The sequence below is a fragment of the Haemorhous mexicanus genome, chromosome 4 (assembly GCF_027477595.1).
Source record: "Haemorhous mexicanus isolate bHaeMex1 chromosome 4, bHaeMex1.pri, whole genome shotgun sequence".
NCBI classification, from domain to species: domain Eukaryota; kingdom Metazoa; phylum Chordata; class Aves; order Passeriformes; family Fringillidae; genus Haemorhous; species Haemorhous mexicanus.
In genome coordinates, this window is record NC_082344.1 from 65,818,511 (window position 1) to 65,839,084 (window position 20,574).

General features: G+C 44.0%; 1 protein-coding gene across 3 annotated transcripts; it reads left to right on the plus strand.

Moving 5' to 3' along the window:
• Positions 1-977: 977 nt before the first annotated feature.
• On the plus strand, positions 978-18,785 carry S100P (S100 calcium binding protein P). 3 transcript variants are annotated; one of them, XM_059845215.1, is made up of 3 exons: positions 986-1,287; positions 3,450-3,531; positions 5,545-5,769. In XM_059845215.1, the coding sequence occupies exons 1-3, from the start codon at positions 1,150-1,152 to the stop codon at positions 5,568-5,570; spliced, it is 246 nt and encodes an 81-aa protein (XP_059701198.1). In that variant the 5' UTR covers positions 986-1,149; the 3' UTR covers positions 5,571-5,769. The 3 variants fall into 3 exon arrangements, with proteins under 3 accessions (XP_059701196.1, XP_059701198.1, XP_059701197.1); XM_059845213.1 differs by lacking the exons at positions 3,450-3,531; positions 5,545-5,769 and adding an exon at positions 17,694-18,785 and having other exon boundaries at positions 978-1,287; XM_059845214.1 differs by lacking the exon at positions 3,450-3,531 and having other exon boundaries at positions 1,012-1,287; positions 5,545-5,835.
• Positions 18,786-20,574: the final 1,789 nt, after the last annotated feature.

Consider the following 20,574-nt stretch of genomic DNA (forward strand, 5'->3'; position numbering starts at 1 on the left):
CAGGTCTGGTGTAGGCACAGGGAGTTGACAGAGACCAAGTTACCCTGTGCTTGGCCAGAAAGCAGAACTTGTTCAAAACTCAGCATGGCTGTAGCTGATGAGCTTCCACCAGCTGTGCTCCCACTGTCCAGGTGCCACCCAACTCCAGCACAGACCCTCCAGCAGCTCTGCTCTGGGTAGGTGTGAGCCCAGCCAGTTTGGTGTCTAATGATGCAGGACCTTGGTTTACAAAGTTCATCAAAGGCCACAGAGGGACACAGGGCTTGAGAGTGACCTTTGGTTTTCAGTATAAACCATTTTATTGCAAAATTTGTACTGTATAAAGTAAATAGCAAGTTATTTTACTGCAGATGGAGATGGATTTTGATACTGGCTGTTTGCTCGTTTTTCAGATTTACTGCTTCAGATATCTCTACCTGAGCAAGTTTTTGTGGAGCAGCTCTGCAAGGCTCCCTTTGCTGGCCCTGGGCAGATGCAGGGCTCCCTTTGCTGGCTGTGGAGAGATGCTGGTTCTTAAGACCTGTTTGAGACATCCCCTATGGACTGAGCACAAGCCCAGGAGGATTGTGGAAAATATCTGCATGGCAGATCTCTATTTTTCATCCAGAGAATCCCACCCCAAGTGTGTGCTCCTGATTTATGTGGTTTGTAGCAAGGTCCTCAGTGTGGCAGGGAGGCCAGTCCAAGTGTGCAGCCCCTCACAGTCCCTAACTGTGGTGGTGAGGGAGAGGTGAGATGCTCATCTTCCTCCTGAGGAGGAGGCTGATACTGCACCAAAACTGGGCTGCCAACCCTCTGCTCCCAAGGGATATCTGAAAGAACAAATCTTGAGCAAACAGACAATTAAAAAATCTGATTTTTGTGTGTTAGTCACCTTGTGTACCTTGAAGGAGAGGCTGGTTTCTACTGGTGAGCAACTGGTTGTACCAGTCACACCAGGACATAAACCCTTTGTTTTGAAAAGGTGTTGGCATGGAGGTGTGTACTCCAGATACAGGTGTTTGCTAAAGGATAGCTGCCCCCTGGGTGTGCAGCCACTGACTGGAGGGGACAGATGCATAAAGAACCCCAGCAGCAGAGCAGGCTCCATCCTCCAAGAGAGCCCTGAGGCTGTGCCTGCTCAGGAGAAAGCCAGGCTCCAGAAGCAACATGTCTCAGCTGGAAACTGCAATGGGAATGACCATCGCTGTCTTTGACCAGTATGCAAGGACTGATGGCAACAGGCAAACCCTCAGCAAAGCAGAACTAAAGACTCTGCTGGAAAAGGAGCTCCCAAATTTCCTCGAGGTAAGAGAACAGCACCATTCTGTGCAGCAGGTTCAAGAGCAGCCTGCAGAAACTGTTTTTAGTACATTTTTAGGAGCATTATATCCAAAAATACGCAATGGTTTGTAGCAAAATAGGAAATTTTAAAAAGACTTTGCACAAACTCTGTAAAACTGGTTTAATATGCAGGGCCATTCCCTGTTTGCTAAATTCATCACTTGGGATATCAGGGCAATAGATCTGATTTAGTTTCAACTTCAGAATTCACTTACTTCCGTTTATTCCTGGATTTATCATCTCACTTCATGCTCACAACTTCTGTGAAGGTAGTTGTGCTGTCAGCAATTGAGGATCTTGAGTGCAGATGGGGAATCTCTCTAAATATTTATTCATTTACCTTCTCTAGGTATTTACACTGCCTTCTCAGTATGCTCAACAAAATGATGCATAAACCAGAACAACAGATGAACTCAAAGCCAACTGTTTGGCATTTGTCTTTAACAGCAAAAGAAAGACCTGGATATATATTGTACAACATAGATTTGCATGTAATCATAAAGTGCATTTCAATAGGTATTCAAAGTGCTTAATATGTTCTAGCAAAAGCTTTAGCTGCCAGGGAGACAGTTTCAATTGTTTTTTAAAATTTGTTTCCATTCACTAAAAAATCCAGAAAACACTTCTAAATACATTGTTCTTTCCACATTGGAGTAACATTCCTGCTGTTTTGTTACTGTTCTAAATGTTGCTGATTTGTTACTGTTCTAAATGGCAAAAGTCTAGAACCAAGTGCTCTTTGTGTGGCCCTCAGTTTTTGCATCCAGCATTGCTCAGTTTTATAACAACTATTTCAGGACACTGCAGCCAGGAGGGCACTTGATACAATTCAGTATCTTTCCATGCAAACTTTATGAATTCATAATATAAAATCCATGCCTGCTGGAGCTATGTGTCACAAATTAAAGAGATGCAATATTCAGAATGAGGACCTGGGTGGCTCAGGGGGGAAATATTCCAATGTTTCTGAGAAATCTGTGTAAGACAGATGACCCAACAGCATCACAGAAGGGTCCTGCTCCTGAGCATGGAGCTGTGTGGTACCCACAGCACTTCCATGTACGGAGAAACTAAACCAACAACAAAACCACAATTCTGTGCCCGCGTGGAAATTCCCCAGACACCGGGCATTTGGTCTAAATAAGGCTGGGGAGCCACTGCAGTAAGCAGCTACCAGATGGAATGATGCTCACAGGTCTGTCTTGACTGTGCTTGGTGGCCTGGCACCACTTCTTCCAGTTCCTCACAGCTGATCTTACTGGTTCTACCTATTTCCTGAAACTGATGGAAAAACTAGAATTTTCCAGGAAGATAATTAGCTAATTTCCCTCTTATATTCTCAGGTTTTTTCCTTGCAGTTATCAGTTTGGCAAGACAGGAACATGGAATATTATTGGTTTAAATTTATTTAAAATACTGGCATATAAATGTGGGGGGTTGGGTTGGTTTTGGTTTTTTGTTTTTGTTTTTCCTAGAAGAGGTGAGACTGGAATATAAGTCTGACTTCAGAAAAAAAGTTCTACCTGCAGTTGCCCACCTATTATATCCATATTTTTTCATTTGCTAGAAAATCTAGGGAACGGTGTTTTCTAATTACTCGTGTATACTTAGAACTGGTTACAGCTGATACAGATCAAAACTTCCTGGAAAGATCTTGAATCAATCAGGTATAAATATCACAGGACTGAAGGACTGGACTCAGTTATAAAGAATTTCCAAAAAAACAATTTCCATTTTTGCATCTCAGAAACAATTCAGATGTTACAACTTGTTCATATAGTTCACTGAATAATTTGAAATATTTATTTATAAATTTAAAACCATGTAATTTGCGAATTGAAAATTAATTAAACCTTCCAGACCCATTCATCAGTCAAATCTAAGGAAATTGTTCAATTTTTAGTGATTTTAAAAGGTCTGTATTTAAACTGAAATGTTAAATTACAGGATGAAAAATTTTGTTAATTAGAACATGATCAAAAAATGCCTTCAGATTTAAATTTAGATATCAATAGTTTTAAATTGGTGGAATTTTTTCAGAAGTTGATATAATTTCTTTCTAGTATTATACCAGGGTTTTTTTCCTCACCTACGAAAGCCACACGATTGTTTTCTGGCTTTAACAGGTCTGTACTGCCGTCTCCTGTTTCATGTTAAAATTGCAGCTTCGAAAATCCCTGTGGGTTATCAGCACCAAAAAGCCCTCCTGTAAGCTTCTTTTCTTTTTCATTTATTTTGGCAAAAGAAAAAAAGAAAAAAAATAAAACAGAAAAACCCACCAAAAACCAAAGCCACGAACAAACACTTTTAAATTTGATTATGTGTTTCTTAACGTCAGCCTTGAGATGTAGTGGTTCCACAGAAGCACAGAATATGCTGAGTTGGAAGGGACTCACAAAGATCATTGGGTCAAACCTCTGGCCTTACACAGGACACCCCAAGAGTCACACTGGGTGCCCGAGAGCATTGTCCAAATGCTTCTTGAGCTCTGTCAGGCTGGTGCTGTGACCCCTTCCCTGGGGAGCTGTTCCAGTGCCCAACCATCCTCTGAATGATGAACCTTTTCCTAATATCCAACCTAAACCTCCCCTGTCACAACTTCAGGCCATTCCCTGGGGTCCTGTCACTGTCACCACAGAGAAGAGATCAGTGCCTGCCCCACCTGTTCTCCTCACAGGGAAGCTGTAACTGCAGTGAGGTCTCCCCTCAGTCTCCTCCAGGCTGACCAGACCAAGTGACCTCAGCTACTCCTCACAGAGCTTCCTCTTAAGGCCATTCACCATCCTCACTGCCCTCCTCTGGACACCCTCTAATAGTTATCCATGTTTCTTATATTGTGGTGCCCCAAACTGCCCTCAGGACTTGAGGTGAGGCTGCCCCAGTGCAGAGCAGAGCAGGACAATCCCCTCCCTTGCCTGGCTGACAATGCTGTGACTGATGCCCCCCAGGACAGGGCTGGCCCTCCTGGCTGCCAGGGCACTGCTGGCTCACATTCAACTTGTCCCTGACCAGGACCCCCAGGTCCCTTTCCCTGGCACTGCTCTCCAACATCTCCTTCCCCAGTGTGTCCGTACATCCAGGATTGTCCCATCCCAGCTGCTGAATTCAGAACTTTTCCTTGTTCCCTTCATGTGGTTGGTGATTTCCCAGCCCTCTCGTTTGTTGAGGTGTCTCCACAGGGCCTCTCTGCCATCAACAGAGTCAGCAGCTCCTCTCACTTTTGTAAAAACTCGCTCTGTATCCCTTCTAGTCCCACATCCAAGTCATTTATGAAGATGTTGAAGAGCACAGGAACAAGGATGGAGCCCTGTGGAGCTCCCCTAGTGACAGGTCCCCGGTCTGATGTCCCCCCATCATGCCCCACCCATGAGCCAGGAGTTGCTCAGCCATCCCATGATGTGTTGATCCAGCTGTGTGCTGGACATTTTGTCCAAAAGGTTCCTGTGAGGGAAAGTGCTGAAAGCTTTACTGAAATCCAAAAAGAAGACATTGACTGGCTTCCCTTGATCCACTGAGGGGTTACTTTATCATAAAAGGGAATCAGGTTTGCTAAGCAGGACTTTCCTCTCATGAAGCCGCGCTGGCTGTGACTGATGATGGTGTTCAGTCATTCCATCAGAATAATGGCAACTTAGAAGAATAATGACAACTTAGAAACAAAGATTTGCTGTGTTAACTCAAGCTCAGCATCCCACAGGCTTCAGGAGGCACCTTCCCAGCCACCAGCTCCTGTGAGCAGCTTCTGCTGGGCTATAAGGCCAGTGGCAGCACTCAAAGCCCTTTTGAGGCTGTTTGCATATTTTCTGGAGTGGAAGCATTCAATGAAGCTTAAATTTTACATTTGCCCCAGAGAAGCATCTTTTTGCAGACCTGCAAACTGCCTGTGCTCCAGCTGAGCCTTTCCAGGGGAGCAGATGGGGAACTCATAGCATTTAATTCATCTGGGTGTTGTCCTCAGGGCTTTGTGCTATGCAGCTTTAATGGTGACAAATGCTGGTTTAAGTGTAGCAAAGGTGCCTCTCTGTGAGAGTGCCTGACTGCAGCTCTCAGGTGTAATAAACCCAGAAGCACATGCTTTTGGTACTCACTGCTGCTGGGCAGACAGTGGGAGCACATGGCACCTTACCAAGTGCCCAGAGCTCATCAAGGACCTTGTCTGGAGAAGTTGCTGCGTTGGGGTTGTGCATCCTCTCACCCCAACCTGCTCTTTTTCCTTTGCAGTCTGGGAAGGACAAGAATGCTATTGATAAAGTCTTCAAGAACCTGGATGAAAATGGAGATTCCCAAGTGGACTTCAAAGAATTTGTCCTCTTTGTGGCAGCTCTGACTTGCTGCTGTCACAAATATTTTGAGCAGAATGCAGCCAAATAGTTGTCAAACCACTCACAAAAGCTGTCTTTGCATGTGCTCCATATGCCAGTGATATGGATCCCTTCACTCCTCCCATGTACTGCCGTGAAGCTTGCAAGCACTCTGGACTGTAAAAATAAACCCTACTGAGTTTATCCCCTATCCTGAATGCTAATTTCTTCTCATTTGTGGAACAGCCTGGGTTTAATGACTCCCACTAACTCACACTGAGTAGTTTCTCCCCTTCTCTGGTTTAAAAATTCTTCTCTTAGCCAAAAGGTTCAGTATTCATACCAGTCCAGAAGCTGCACAAGAAGAAGGGCTGCCTGAGCCATGAATGGGCTGGAGGATGTTTTTATACACCAGCATCTCTAGGATGCACTCCAAATCCACATGTATGCCACCACAGCTGCACAGGACAGGCCTCACTGGCACTACCTTTGAGCCTCTTTGGTACCCTCATCTGTGTGGTTGTTGCAGGGCTGCCTTGTAGGTTCTTCCTTGATTAAAACAACAAAACAACCCCAGACAGCTTTTCTGGTTTTTTTCAGCATGGAGGATTCTGTGCAGTTTTGTGTGCTAGTGAGCCATCTCACCCAGATCACATAGATTTATTTTCTATGACACCATAAGGCTTTTGTACCAATATATTGATGTTACTTTAAAATAAATTTAAATACCCTCCCAAATAGTGTGCCATAGTCTTTTTGCCTGAAGCAAAAATGGCAGCAATTGCTGCTTCCCTATCTGAAAAATGTCAGTGTGGGGAAGTGGCAGAATTTGCTTTCAGAGGAGAGGCAACAGACATCAGCTGAACTCTGCAACTGAAGCAAGACTGTACACAGAATCAAATCTATCTTTTGAAGCACTTTGCTGGTGATCATCCCAACACAAACTGCAAAAACATTAAATTTAGTTCCTTTTTCTACAGAACAGTATTGTTCAGTGCTGTTCCTATGCTATGCCAGCAGCCAAATATTTCCCTGTCCTACTGCGTGTGCAAATGTGCTGTGTAGGTAGAGGTGCCACAAGTCCCTCTGGAGCCCCTGGAAGATCATGCAGCACAGCAAAAGCAGGAACAGGAGCTCAGGTTCACTGAGGGTCCTGAATCTGAAGTTACACCACAGGTTTGACCTGTTCATAACCCTATACAAACATACCTTCTTCAGGTGTATTCATCTTTTGGGGAGCTCAATGGGAAATTTTGGTCTTATTAGTTTATTTCAGCCTAGTTTATTTCAGTTTATTTTAAGCATTGCAGGTTTTGTTTCACCTAGCTTGCTCTGGTGTTGGATGGCTGGAGATGAATTGCAACACATCCATTACACTTGCAGAAGTACCATTACCTCTCTAATTGACAACAGTAATGGTTTTCTGCAGTACCTGAGCAAGAAAAAGACTCATCACCAGAATGTGCAAAAGTCTTCCCAATCCAGAGATCCCAAATTAGCCTTTTCTTCAGAGACTGCTCCATATTACTGCCATTGTTTGAGATACCTTTGCAGCTCTAATCCAGCATGGCTCTGCCCTGTGGCTGCTGTGCCACTTGCAAGGGCCAATCCCACTATCACATCCCTCACCATTTTGTCAAGGCTATAAATGAACAAAGTACTCTGCAAAGCAAGATGTTGCAAAGCAAGCTAATTCTAAACACAGAGTCAAAAAATTCCTATATTGCACATTTATCTGGCTAGTGGTATAAACCATCCTCAGACAAAGAAATCTTGGTGATACATATCACAAATTATTCAGTATATCCTAATTTTTTTGAAATGTATTTTTACTTTTACAAGTTTAGCATTACGACCTAACGTTCTGCATTGCTTCAGAATATTCAGCCTCACTGATTTTTTTGGTTTTTTACCACTATGTGGCACTAAATGCACCCTTTTTATTGCTCATTGAGCCCAGAAGTCCACGTATCATTATAAAATGGAAATAATCTGTGTTAATATTAAAAAAAAAAATCAGAAGTGTTCATAACATGGCAATAAAATGGCAATTTTATGTCTGGACAAATACTATATGTCCCATCAAGGGCATTTTAGTGATTGCAGTGGAAACAGCAGGAGCTGAGGGCCAGGCAGAGGCTCCATCTCCTGAGCTTTTGGAAGGGTTTAGCTGCACTATCCCAATCTCACCTTTGTGAAAGTGTTTCCCCTTACTTGTAAATTGCAAACCCCCTGTGCAATTCATGGCAGCATTGTTCTCCACAGCATTGGAATTGCTTTTAAAACATAGCTCTTAAAGAGAATGTTGGTGAAAAGCTCTACCTGTCTTGTGAGCCAAGGGATTCACCTTGTTACACTTGTTACTTTTCAATCAGGTCTTTAAAACCACATTATTGAGCAATGAGAGCAGGGACATACCCCACATTTCACTCTTGTTTCATAAACTGCTTGCCCCCAGTCCAATACCCACACCATTTCCCTCACCCATTAATGCCATTTTGTCCATTTTCCTGAAGACCTGTAGCTTTTTTCAGTGCTGGAGGAGTGCTCACAGCAGCCCTGGTCCCAGCAGCCCAAAGCTGCTTTGTAACCTCCCCAGAGGGGCTCTGACTGACCATGATGAGCTCAAGTACCTTTGTCTCCTAGAGGGAGTGCCAGGGCTGCCCCTCACTGTTCTCATTGTTCCTGCAGCCCCAAGCCTTAAAACTCTTACCTTTGTTCTGACCTCTTGGTCCCACATGAGGGGACACCTGCAGAGCTCCAAGCCCCTGCCCAGAAGCACATGGATGCTCTGTGCTGCTTTGCTAACCTAAGGGAGCTGTGCCTGTTCAGAGCTGCATGAAGAGGGGGAAGAAAAGGGGTTCAGGGCTTTTTTTCTTTTTCCCTACAGATTTTTCAAAAGCTGGAACTCTGTGATGAATATTCATTTCAATGTAGTACTGAAAACTCAACTTGATGACACCTCAGAGAGAAAATGATCCAGGAATAAAAGAAATTAACATATAGCTCCCACCTTGCCATAGAACAAAAGTGACTTTTCAGAATATATTATTTAACCCAAAAGCATCTGAACAGAATCACTTTAGTATTTTTCAATCCATTAATTTTCTTTCTCAGTATTATTGATTTTCACCATGAACCTACAGTTTATCCAGAATATATTGTGTATTTCCTTCCCTCAGTAAACTTTTGTAACTCAAAGTTCAAGCTACAGAGATGGTAGACCTGGCTTTAAACCTGCCATTTAATTTCAGCTTTTAGGCCTCAACATCTTATGTATGATGAGATAATTTAGGAAACTGTATGGGCAGCTGTAGGGAAAAGGAAAAGAACATAAAAGACAGCTTGGAATATATAAGCTAACAGTTGGGGCTTGTGTACCTTTGACCTAGCTATCTGAAAGGAAAAAAAACAAATGGGGAAATATGTTACCTGCAAATGACAATATGGGAAATCAACATTTGTGATGAGTTCCAAATTAAGCAAGTCTTAAATGCAGAGGTGAAAAAGTCAGCTAAGCAGCAAATCAGCCAATAGGTATTTTTGTAACAGAAAAAATATAAATTTATATTAACCTCAGATCAATTCCATGGATTAAAATTCTCCAGTATCTCTAGTTGCCATTTTGAAATCTAGTGGGCTTCTGTCAACACTCTTCAATTTTTAAAATGACATATTGAAATCTGAGTTCTGGGTGTGCATACAGGAGAAAACAGGCACAATGTTACCTGACCCTTAAGTCACTCTTGGCCACTTGTGCTGCAGTTTTGACTGGGAATATTCCTTGTTATTTTACCTTAAAGTTCAAGGAAAAAAATTGGAAATAATTCATCCAGTCAAGTACACAGTTTATCTCCCCAGTAATCCCAGTTTGGGGCTGAACACAGAAAGATTTCTTTCCCCAAACCCTCTCAGCATCCCACACTAGCAATGTGCACTTTCAACACTTGACCTGGAGTGTCAAGATCAAGCTTTTCACAAAACACATTTTAGCTGCTGGTTCCCTTACAGAAGGCAGGCAGGGGAGGAGGAGGAGGAGGAGATGTTACCTGTCTTTTATGTAACAGCCTCACTGTGAAATGCTCCTGTAAGAGCTGGGAAATTGTGTTCAAACCTTCCTTGAGTGAAACCCACCCACGCCAGCTGCGTGCACCAAACAGCAGGAAGCCCAGGGCACCTGACAGTGACTCCCTCCATCAAGGCAGATGCTCATGGGGCTGAGGAGGCCTGGAAGAGGGTGCATGAGAAGCAGAACATCGCTCTGGCCTGGTGGATGGAGTACATGGCCAGTCCTGCAGGTGTCTGTGTCCCAGAGACACAGTAAGGGCACATTCTGTATTCTAGTCATTTAATACAGACAATTTAGTACAAAACACACAGCTGGCACAGTTGAAAAGATGTTTCTTGCCAGGTGAGTTCCCAAACCACTGAACAGTAGAAGTATGGTCACTGCTCTGGTCCTCTCTCTTGGACAATGTTCTCTGCAACAGGCTGAAAAGGTGACAGCAGAGGATGAGAGGGAGCACCTCCGCCATCATTTTCTTTTTCTTTTCCTTCTCCTCCTCCTCCTTCTCCTCCTTCTCACCCTCATCCTCTTCCCTGAGGGAGCGTCTCCTCCTCCTGCCCTGTGAAGCAGCAGGTGATGTTCACCACCAGCAGAGTGAAAGTCCTGCTGGCACATCTCCCCTGCCTTAACCACTCAGCAGTGCTCAGAGAAGGTTTTAAATAAAAATTAAAAGCTGACTCCTGCTCAGGTACCTGGAGGGAAGGATTGAGGTCTCTGTTTTGGTGAAAAAGGTTCATGACTGCAGCCCAGGGGAGGTTCAGAGCTTGCCTGGCCTCCTCTGGCCGTGCCCTGTTGTCTGCGTCACAAAGCTCCCCAGCAGACGTACTCATGCTTTTGGGTCCCTTGCTGAGGTACTTCTCCTGCATGCTGGGAGCAGAGCCTTGGGGCTTAACACAGGTTTCTGCAGTCTGCTCAGATCCACCCACCTAGAAATTAGTCATTCCAGCAGCTAATTGACTATGCCTTTGTGCAGCTTTTACAGGCCATTTTCTTCCCCAGAAAAATTCCTTTCTTTTTCCTTCCTAGTCAATAATTTTTTCTTAATCCTGTACCAGCCTCTAAACCTCTGGGTCACAGCTCCATTCTGGAAGCTGTTCATTATCTGCAAGGAAAGAAAATTCCATTTTTTTAAGGATACAGCTCTGCCGCTCTCCATCAGGTGATCAATAGATGCATACATTATATTATACTGCAGGACTCGGCACCAGAATATTTTATAAATAGGTTTGAGTTTGTCTTTTAAACCTTTCCATTGTATCCAAATAAGTGTCTTTCCTCCTGATTTTACAACTTTCTATTTAGATGCAATTGCCAATAGTATTTTCTTTTGTTTCATGACAAGAAGAAGCAGGTCTCTGTAGTATTAGGTAACTATTGACTGTTGCCTTCAGAAAGAGCAAATGGCTCCTGGAAAGAAAAGGAGAAGAAAGCTGAGCAGAGATCTGCTGTGAGAGCCAGAAACTTCCTTTCCAGGAGGAAAGTATGTGAGGACAGAGACTGAAGCAACCTGCAGGTCCCTGCTACAGTTTTAGCCATGCCACCTGAAAGGGTTTAAACCTGATGAAGGCTTGAAGACCCAGGATTGTGGGTTTGTTTTGGAAGCATTTTATTGTTCGAGTATTTCTTTCCTTTAGCCTGCAAAATCTTTGTTGCAGTGATCATAACTCCTTCCTTTCTCCTCATTGCCAAACCCTACTCTGTAATTTAAGTCTGTGATGCTTTGACCAAGTGGTTTCAGATGGAATTCAGATGGCTGTTCTGGAAGCCACCAATACATCACAAAAGTCAATTTTGTGTTTCTGAATTAACTTCCCCACCTGTGCTGACCTCGGTCTCCCCATATTCTCTGTGAGATTTCCTATCTGTCAGTGCCAAGTTAATATGTTTAAAGTACTGAACAGTAAAATTTGCAGTACAGGCAAAAGGTCAGAGACCCAGTGCCCTCTGCAGTTCTTTCTGCAGGTACTAAGAGGGCTGTCTGAAATGAATATTTAATTTTCCATGAGAAAACCAACTTCTTCCTTCCTATCACTTACTTCCAAATGAAATGGATGGGAGAAAGAGAAAACCCAGAGTTTCAGCTGTAGGGGGACTGGAAAGGATCTAAAGTATACAAAAATCCCAAGTAAGGCAGGGATGATGCTCAGCTTGTCTTGGAGGGCTCTCTAGTTGGTGGTGAACATGTGTGCCTTGCCTAAGGCTCAGCCTGGGACTCAGCCTGGGAGTGGGGCTTGGAGAAAGGGAAAGCCTGGGCTGCAGTTTTAGGGTGCTGGAAAACACCTTCCAGAGCAACTTGGGTCTGGTGCTTGAATGTTTGGTCTGAACATGCAGCTGGGTGCCCAGCCTTGTGCCACCTTACCTTCCAAATTCACAGGCATGCTGAAAGACACACGCTCCTTAGGCTGGTAGTGCCTCCAGCCATCATTTCAGGGGTAGGTTCTTTTTAGTCTGGTTTTGGCAGGGATAAGTGCAACTCCTGCAAATCCAGGTACTGGATCTTTCGATGGGGAGATTCTGCTGGCTCTCCCTCGTGCTGAGGCAGCAGCAGATGCTCGCTGACAGCCTGGCCCTGCACACAGGCTGCAGGCACATCACCTCAGCTCTGTGAGCTGGAGAGGCAGGGAACACAGCAAAGGGCCAAAGGCAGCAGAGGGGGGTGAGGCAGAGCTGCAGGACAGGACTCTTCCCCTATGTTCTTGTTTTTCCCTGCTTTTCACGATTTCCTTCTTGTCCTTCCTATTTTCTTCCAGCTCTAATAGGAAGGAGCCTTTCAGCAGAAAGCCACTGTGTGGTTTATTCTGTAAATTACAAGCCAAAGCATTTCTGTCCTGCAAAGTCCCCCAAAGACAAGCAAATGAGTTGTCCTCTTCTCGACAGAGGCAGCTCTATTTTGGCTCACAGTCCCGCCTGCACAACGTAGTCCTTTCTGGTAAGTCCCACCCTGCGGCATGGCAGCTCAGCCTTTCAGCCCTCAGAGAATGAGCACATTAGGAGCTTAATATAAGCAATGTGTGAGTCCAATTTGCTCAGGCTATGCCCAATTACTTTATTAATGGGCTGGTTTGCAGTAGGGTTCAGATACAACAAAGCTGTGCTTTAGGCTGGGTTTTGCAGCCCTCTCAGTTTTAGAGCAGTAAAAGTGAAGCAATGTGAACCTTCTTTCTGGAGGATATTGTCTACAGAAGCATGAGCTAAAGATCTCTCCATGGGCAGCCTCTGCTCTGCAGAGCTCAGTGCTAATGATAGCAGAAGGACAAATAATTTTCTTTTGCTGATACCTTTAATTGGGAAATGATGGTTCTTCAAGAGACAGTTCAACAGTACTAAAGAGCTGTTTAATCTTTATTTCAGGAAGGGCAGTGCCAAGCAAGTCCAGGGTCCATTTGGCTCTGTCTCCTCCTGCAGTTATGCTTTTGGATTAAGTTCTCTTCTACAGGCATGTTTTAGGTAATCAGGAAAGCTGGGGAAAGGCTTTTTAGAGAGATCCAGGGTAGCTCTGGACCAGTTCTCTGAGGATCAGGAACAGAGCTGCTGACACTTCATGCAGTAGTGACAACCACGTGCTCCAGGAAAAGCTGAGCGAGGCTGCCAGCCCTGGACAGGAAGGGGAGAAAGGAACCACCCCCACCACCCACCTCACATATGAGGTCTGAGTCCAAACAGGATGACAGTAAGAGGAGGTTTACATAGGTTTCTACTATTGCAAAGCATAATTTTGGCCACATCAATACTTTGCCTCTCAAGAGATGAGAGCATTAACTGGGCTTGGAAATGTTTCCTGTACAATCAGCACAGGCAGAACCATCTCATATGGAGCAGTAGAAGACACAGAGCTGTAGAATCACAGACACTCTGCAAGGCTGCTGTCCTGGGAGATGATGTCCAGAGCCTGCTGTAAAGAGGCCCCATGCCTGGACTGAGGCTCAGCAGCTGTCCCACCTGTAGCTCCAGGAGGTCATCTATAATCCAAAGGTTTTAATGGTGCTCACTAGCTGCTGTACTCTGTATATGCTGGTATGACCTCACCCTTTCTTCTAAATCTACCTATTCTTGGAAAAAATAATCTTCAAATTAAAATAAACCTATCATTACTTTATTCTACCATCCTGTGGAGCCTATTTCTGCATTTTGGTTTTTTAAAGTTTTCTTAGATTTCAAATTTTTCAAAACTTAAAAATTATTATTTCTTTAAGGACTTGGGCTTCATATAGTGTTGCTAAAAAAATTAAAAATAAAAATTTTTTGAAAGTTTTTTTTAATCTCTGAAAATGTACATAATACTTGAACACATCTAGAAAAGAACATGAAAAGAAAAACAGAAGTACAGGCCTGGTAAATGTGTCACAATTTATAGCCACATGATCTTTCCAAACAGCATCAAAAGTCAGCTGTACTTGGACCAGAAGTGGTGACGCTCCTCCTGCCTGGCTACAGGAATGCTGATATCTGGTCAGCAAACTTTGGACCTTGGCATAAACATGTGGGGATTAAGATTTTTGGTTGGAAAAGCCCGTAATGTAATTTGAAAAAAAAGTGCTGGGTCCCCAAATCCAGTGGATAGCAAAGAGTACTAAGTTTCACAGTTTGTCAACAATATGGGGTGATAGAAGACAATTCATGATAACACACAAAAGAGCCTCAAATGCTTTGCTATAGGACGTGGTTTGTTCTCTGTTTGCATAGTGCCTTTGTTTCAAAGTACAAGTGAAGGATAACAGCAGTGAAACAGAAAGCAATACTTGACAATGAAAGCAAACAAATCATCAGCTCTGGACCTCAAGTAAAAACAATAGATTGGCCTCACAGAGGAAAGAAAATATAAAGACAGTGGGAGAAGCAGCATAAAATGAAAGAAATAGATTCCTATGATTGTATTTAGAGTTGAAATTGTGAATTATAAGGAAATACATTTTTTGCTGCATCTCCTTGAGGGAAGAAGCAGAGACCATATCTGCCTTTCTTTTAGATCTCTTCCAGTGCTCTGCATTGCTCATGATGGTGCCTAAGTCTGCAATAACCCATTGGAATGGCTGCCACAAGTTTTGGATTATCTAGAGTCTGCCTACCTTGCACTGACTTGTCTGATATTCTGAGGAGCATTGAAGTACTTAGCAAAATCATTTTAGCTTTGTTTTGTCCCTCAAACAGCCAAATTGCCCATGCCCTTTGCCCTCCTCTTCCACAAAGAGATCCTGCCTCACCCTTGTCATTACCCACCCTCCACTAGGAGAGCTGGAACCACTATTCTCCCCTCCCATGTGCCATGCAGTGGCTGTCTGCCCCTGCTGGGCTGGGACAGTCTCAGCTGGGCTGGGAATCACAGCAGCCCCCAGCAGACAGCAGAAGGTGATGTGGGAAGACTAAAAAGTACTCATATAGAGAGTGTGGGGAGAGGATGGAGGTGGCAGGGGGTGGGGAGGAGGGTGGGGAGAAATCACCTCTCAGGGCATTCAACCAAGCCTGCTGTTACCCTTTCAGTGCAGGAAGGATCCAAACCCTTCACTGTTGTCCCAGTAAAACCAGATGTATTAATTTCCTTTGGCCATGGGTACAGAAATGCATGGAACAACCAGCAGCTGAAGGACTAACAGTGATGTCTGTGTTGTTCTGAAATCAGTTCTAGCCTCTTGCACTGCACAGGAACAGACTCTATCTTCCCAATCCAGCCTGGAAATCTTGAAAGCAAACATTTTGGGGCATATGGAGAAATGTGAGGCCGGGAGATAAGTGAAGATTCTGCAAAAGACAGGCAATGTTAGCAGACACATCACAAGAAGGCTTTGACCTTCTAAAAACCCAGGAATTAAAATTATAATTAACAGCTGTGCCAACAGGTTTTGGCTCCATTTAACATGATCCCTCCAACCAAGGCTTGAGCCTTCATTTTCTTCCCAGACTGGCTTCTGCAAGATCAAGGACTATTTGCTCCAACAGGCTGGCCACTGACCTACATAGAGCAGCAAAGCTCAATGAAATAAAAGGAAAAGCCAGACTTTCTTTTTAAAAATAAGCTAAGTTAAGAAACAATTTAGATGCTGATGTAGCTCCAGAAGCTGCAAAGCCTAAAGCCAGTGGTTTAATCTGTACCTGGCTCTTGGCAGATCCTGTTCTACTGCTGATTTTCCAGCTAAAATATCCCTGTTTAAGGAGTTACTAGTTCTTAGTGGCACAGACATAGATGGAGGCACAAAGCAACCATATTTCTTAATATGTAACAGTTTCTAAACATAGTATTTAATATTAATTTAAAAGATCTGCTCTAATTTATACATGATGCTCACAGGAAGTTCAAATTCCTGACCTAGGTCCCCAGGCAGTATGGCAAGAGAAGTAAAAAGTGTTAATAATATCTCTCATTATGTCTCTAGTTGCTTACAAGTCTTCTAACAGTTTTCAGAGCTGGGATCTTCCAAACTCCTCAGTGTTGGTCTAATGCCAACTTTGTTGCTTCCAGTGATTGAAGGATTCATTCAAAATATAGCCCAATATGAATATATCATTTAGGATGTGGAAGTAAATTTATTTCTATTCTTATGGAGTAATATTTTGATGCTTAAATCACATTAAGTCAATCTTAATGTGTCCCTCATATAATTTATCCTGGTAGACCCTATGTTCATCTCACTCTTGTTGAAAGTGGTTGATGTTTGATGACCCAAGCACATAGTCAAGCATATAATTTCTTAATTTGTGTCAGGAGATTTTAGAAGTGCAACTCATAACATATCTCAGCAAAACCCCCTTACATGTGACATATTACTGGCCATCCATTTTGTGACCGAGCACATACAGCAAGATTAGTTATCATCTGTAGCTCAGCTGTTATTTTTACTGGGTTTTCAAAGCCATGGGGAGGATTTTGTAAAGCTATTTAGCCTGAAGGAAGGGATTAAAGAGGTTTCTCCCCGTGAAACATCTGTTGCAAATGTACTTTCTAATATTCAGCACAGAATGTTAAAATTAATCAGAAAGGGCAGGAGTCTCTTCCCTGGTCAGCAGCCGTGCTCTCTGCTCAGCCATCCCACTGCTTCCTTCCCAACCCAAAGCAGAAGCTGCTCCCAGCACTATGGACCACAGGACTTCTCTGGTTGTTGTGCCTTGATGGGATACTTCAACTTTTTCCTCCAGCTCTCCTCCCTTTTGTCAATTAATGAGCAAATAGGACTTGAAATTATGGTTACAGCCAGAAAGTCCAACCACCCATGAGCTCCTCCTTCCCTTCCTGCCCTAATTCCCACACTCTGCATGTGCTGTTAGTACAGGCACTTGCACACACTTTTTTTTCCAAACAGGTACCTCTTGGAATAGTGTGTAACCTTGCCTACTTTGAGCAATAGTAGCTGATTACTTTCCCAAATGAAGCCCTTCATCTAGAATCCCCCTGTGTGATCTGTGTGATTTTAAAACCAAAAGAAAAGACTAGAGAATTAAACAAACCTGGATACTAGCAGTTCTGATACTGATATTGCCCAAAAGCTGTTGTCTGTACCTTTCCTCTCCTCACACAGGGCTCTCTCCAGCCCACTTATCTCAGCCCCAGAATAAAGCCTGTACTCCAGGGGCAAGGATAACTTTTTTCTCTAGTAGCAGATAGGATTAGACTCTGCTTTTGTAGAAAGCAGTGGAGAGGGAAAGGAAATATCTGGTAATAAGCAGGCATATTCACTGCAGAGCAGTATATACTGAGCAAACTCAAGTGCTAAAAGAAGTTGGATAAAAGCAAATTCTCAGTCATTCTACTGGTTTTTGCAGAGGAGATTTCCAGAGAAATTGAAGAGACCAAATTTAGTCTTAGTGCTTTCATTCGTTATTAAGTTTAAGAAAACAGTCTGGGATTTTTTTCCAATACAAGTGAGGAAAGAATTACAAAGTCATGCTTATAAATGCTGGGCTTAGTAAACTGAAGCCTCAGGATGGTGGGGGAATGGCTTACTGGTAGCATCACAGCAGTGTCCTAGTCAGAGCCATAAGTGACACTGATCACCCTGCATTTCTGTCCTCAGTTCATCCAGACAAGCTATGGACCCCTTAAAAACACAACAGCATTGCTGCTGCTGCTCCTGGTGCCCCATGAAGCACAAGAACAGGAGTGGCACAGCTATGGAGGCTGCAGAATGCTTGGCAGGACAGAGCTGTCCTTGTCCCTCCATGCCCCCAGCTCAGAGGAAAGGCACAGCAGTGCCTCATTCTCTGGACCAGGTTCACCTGCTGCCAGCAGATGTGAGGGCAGAAGCAGTGCTGGGGTGCACCTACAATGCCTGTGCTAAGAAACAGCACAGCAAGGATACCAAGGCAACAATTCCTGAACCTGGATGCTTGGGGACCTCCCAGGAGTACCCTGGACCTACACTCTGCAGTCATCTGGGAGCCGAAGAGATTTATTCTTGCAGAGCCAGGCTGTGCTAACAGAAAGTAGAACAGGCATTTTGAAAGTACTTGTTTCAGGCTGATGTATGGAAGAGTCAGAGAGAGAATTTCCAGTGCTGAGCATGAGGACAAGGTCGTAAATAAGAAGGCACACAGTAAAGCTCCAGCAAATGCCTGCACCTACTGCTACATTGCTAAGCAGGAACTCTGAGGCTGTGCCAGAAATCCTGGTGAATACATCCTGAAATTTGAGAGGATACAATGACTGAATGACAAAGATTTCTTTCCAAGACAATGAGGGAGGGATGACAAGTTTTTTCCCGTCACTTATAGGCACAGGCCAAGCTGTGATAATTTGTGAGTCCACCTTCAGTGCTTTTTCAGACCTTGTGGTTGACAATAAAAAAAAGTGAAACCTGTGAGTTCCTGCCTACTAAAAACTGGAGTAAATCCAGAGCAATGTCTCAATAGGTCATAAACAAGCCTGTAAATAACTGCTGAAAACCTGAGCTGTGTTAAAACTGGTGATATGTGATTAAGAAAAGCTCTTGTTCCCCTCAGCCAGGTGACATGCTGCCCCCTCCGTGGGGATGGCTGGGACACAACAGTTGACTTGGCAACTGCTGCTGTAATAAAATATTTTCCCTCTAGATCAGAAAGCAATAAAAACATAGTGACAAAATGCGCCCTGCATTTTTTTCTCATGTAATAAATCTGCTTTTTATATTTAAAGAACGTGCTTTTTTTCTCCTGGGAGGCCACAACTATGGAATATTTCTCTCTTCAGAATACATTGTAGCAGCCCAATTTCTGTGTAAAGGGGTGATGCAGAAGTGCAAAAGAGGGGTTCTGTGCAGGTTGCTACTGGTGAAGGCAAAGGATATGTTCAAGGACATCCATGGGCTTTGCTGGAGATGCTGCAAGGAGCAAGCCATTACACAGCTTGCAGGCTCTGCTGGCTGATGCAGGACAGAGGTCTGCCCAAGCCTTCCTGACCTTGGGAAGGACTGTCAAAGTCTCCCACTCTAAAACACTCCTGAGAACAGCCCATGGCAGGTGAGAGCACTTATGTGTGCTGTAAGACCCCTACAGAATATGTACAGACCTGCTCTTAAAGCCTTTTGACTCAAGATATTCAGATAATTTCTTCTGTTGAGGGGTGGGTGTATGAGAAAGGAGCTAAAGCAATTCCAGGAACATTCATTCTGCCTTAGGGGGCCCCTGCCTGGCTTTGGGGGACATGGAGCTGCTCCCTGAAAGGGGTAACTAGAAATAACTGCAATCCTACATGGCATCTGCAGCCACATCTCAAACACCTTGCCTTGAATATATTCTTGGCTATTCTATTTAATAGAGGTATTTATTAACTAATTTTCAGGCAGGGTTATACAGTCTTCCCAAGTACAGCAGAATCAGGATTTCTGGTGTGTATGGCAGCTGCCTCTTTTCCTACATTTTTTTGCAAAATAAAGGCATGCAGTGAGACAAGCCTCTGAAACACATTTAATTAGATAGGCTGAATCTGCAATGTAGAATTTGGAAACTGTCCAGGTTCAGGATGGATAATTCAGTAATCTGGCTGGTGATAGTGGACTCTGCTGATTTGTGTGAGAATCACCTAGAGCTCTTCTGGCTCCCCCCTCCATCCCAGTGATGCATTTGACAAACCCTTTTCCCTTCTATGGGTTGTGGGGTTTTTCACACTGGCATGCCTCTACCCTGAACCACAAACACACACACACAAACACACAGGGGTGTGGAGGAGTGCAGGTGAACACATGAACTTGCACAATAACATGATCTGGAACTCAAGATGCCTGTGGTCCTTGCCCAGCTAACTGCACCCAAACTGTGGACTGCTGAAGTTAATTCACAATGAAGTTAATTCTCAGTGCTGCTGAAGTTAATTCACAATGATCCCAGTCACCATTATTTAACATTGTCTGAGAAGATTTGGAAATGTGCACGTCCTCTGTATCCCATTTTTGGGGCCAGAGACAAAACCCCATGGGGGAGAGGGCAGTGGAGAAGGGACAAAGCTCCCAGTGAGTACAGTGATGGGTCCTGCTGCTGGAAGAGAGGGAGACTGGGACCTGGGGGGGGAATGTCTTCAGTGGAGGACAGAAAGCTCCAATTCTCAAAGCTGCACAGCAGATTAAAAGAAGGAATCATTGCTTGGCATTTTCTCCCTCAACAGCAAACAGCTGGCCAGCTGCTGGGAAAGGAAACTCATGAAATTGCTTCATGTGTCACCTGGAGATCTAAAATAATTCTTAGGTAGCTTGAAAATATTTGGACTTCACTGACTGTGCTGGAACACCATGGAAAAATATGGTGAGGAAGGGGGACACAGGGCTGAAAATGCAGGAGACTTGCTGTGTTTGCACAGCAGGCTGCTGGTCCCTGAGCAGTCTGTCATCACTCCCTGCTGCTCCCAGAGCAGGTGCTCCATGTGTGCCTGCAGAACACAACACAATAACACATCTGTGCTCCAGAGGATGCCTCAGCCTCCCTGGC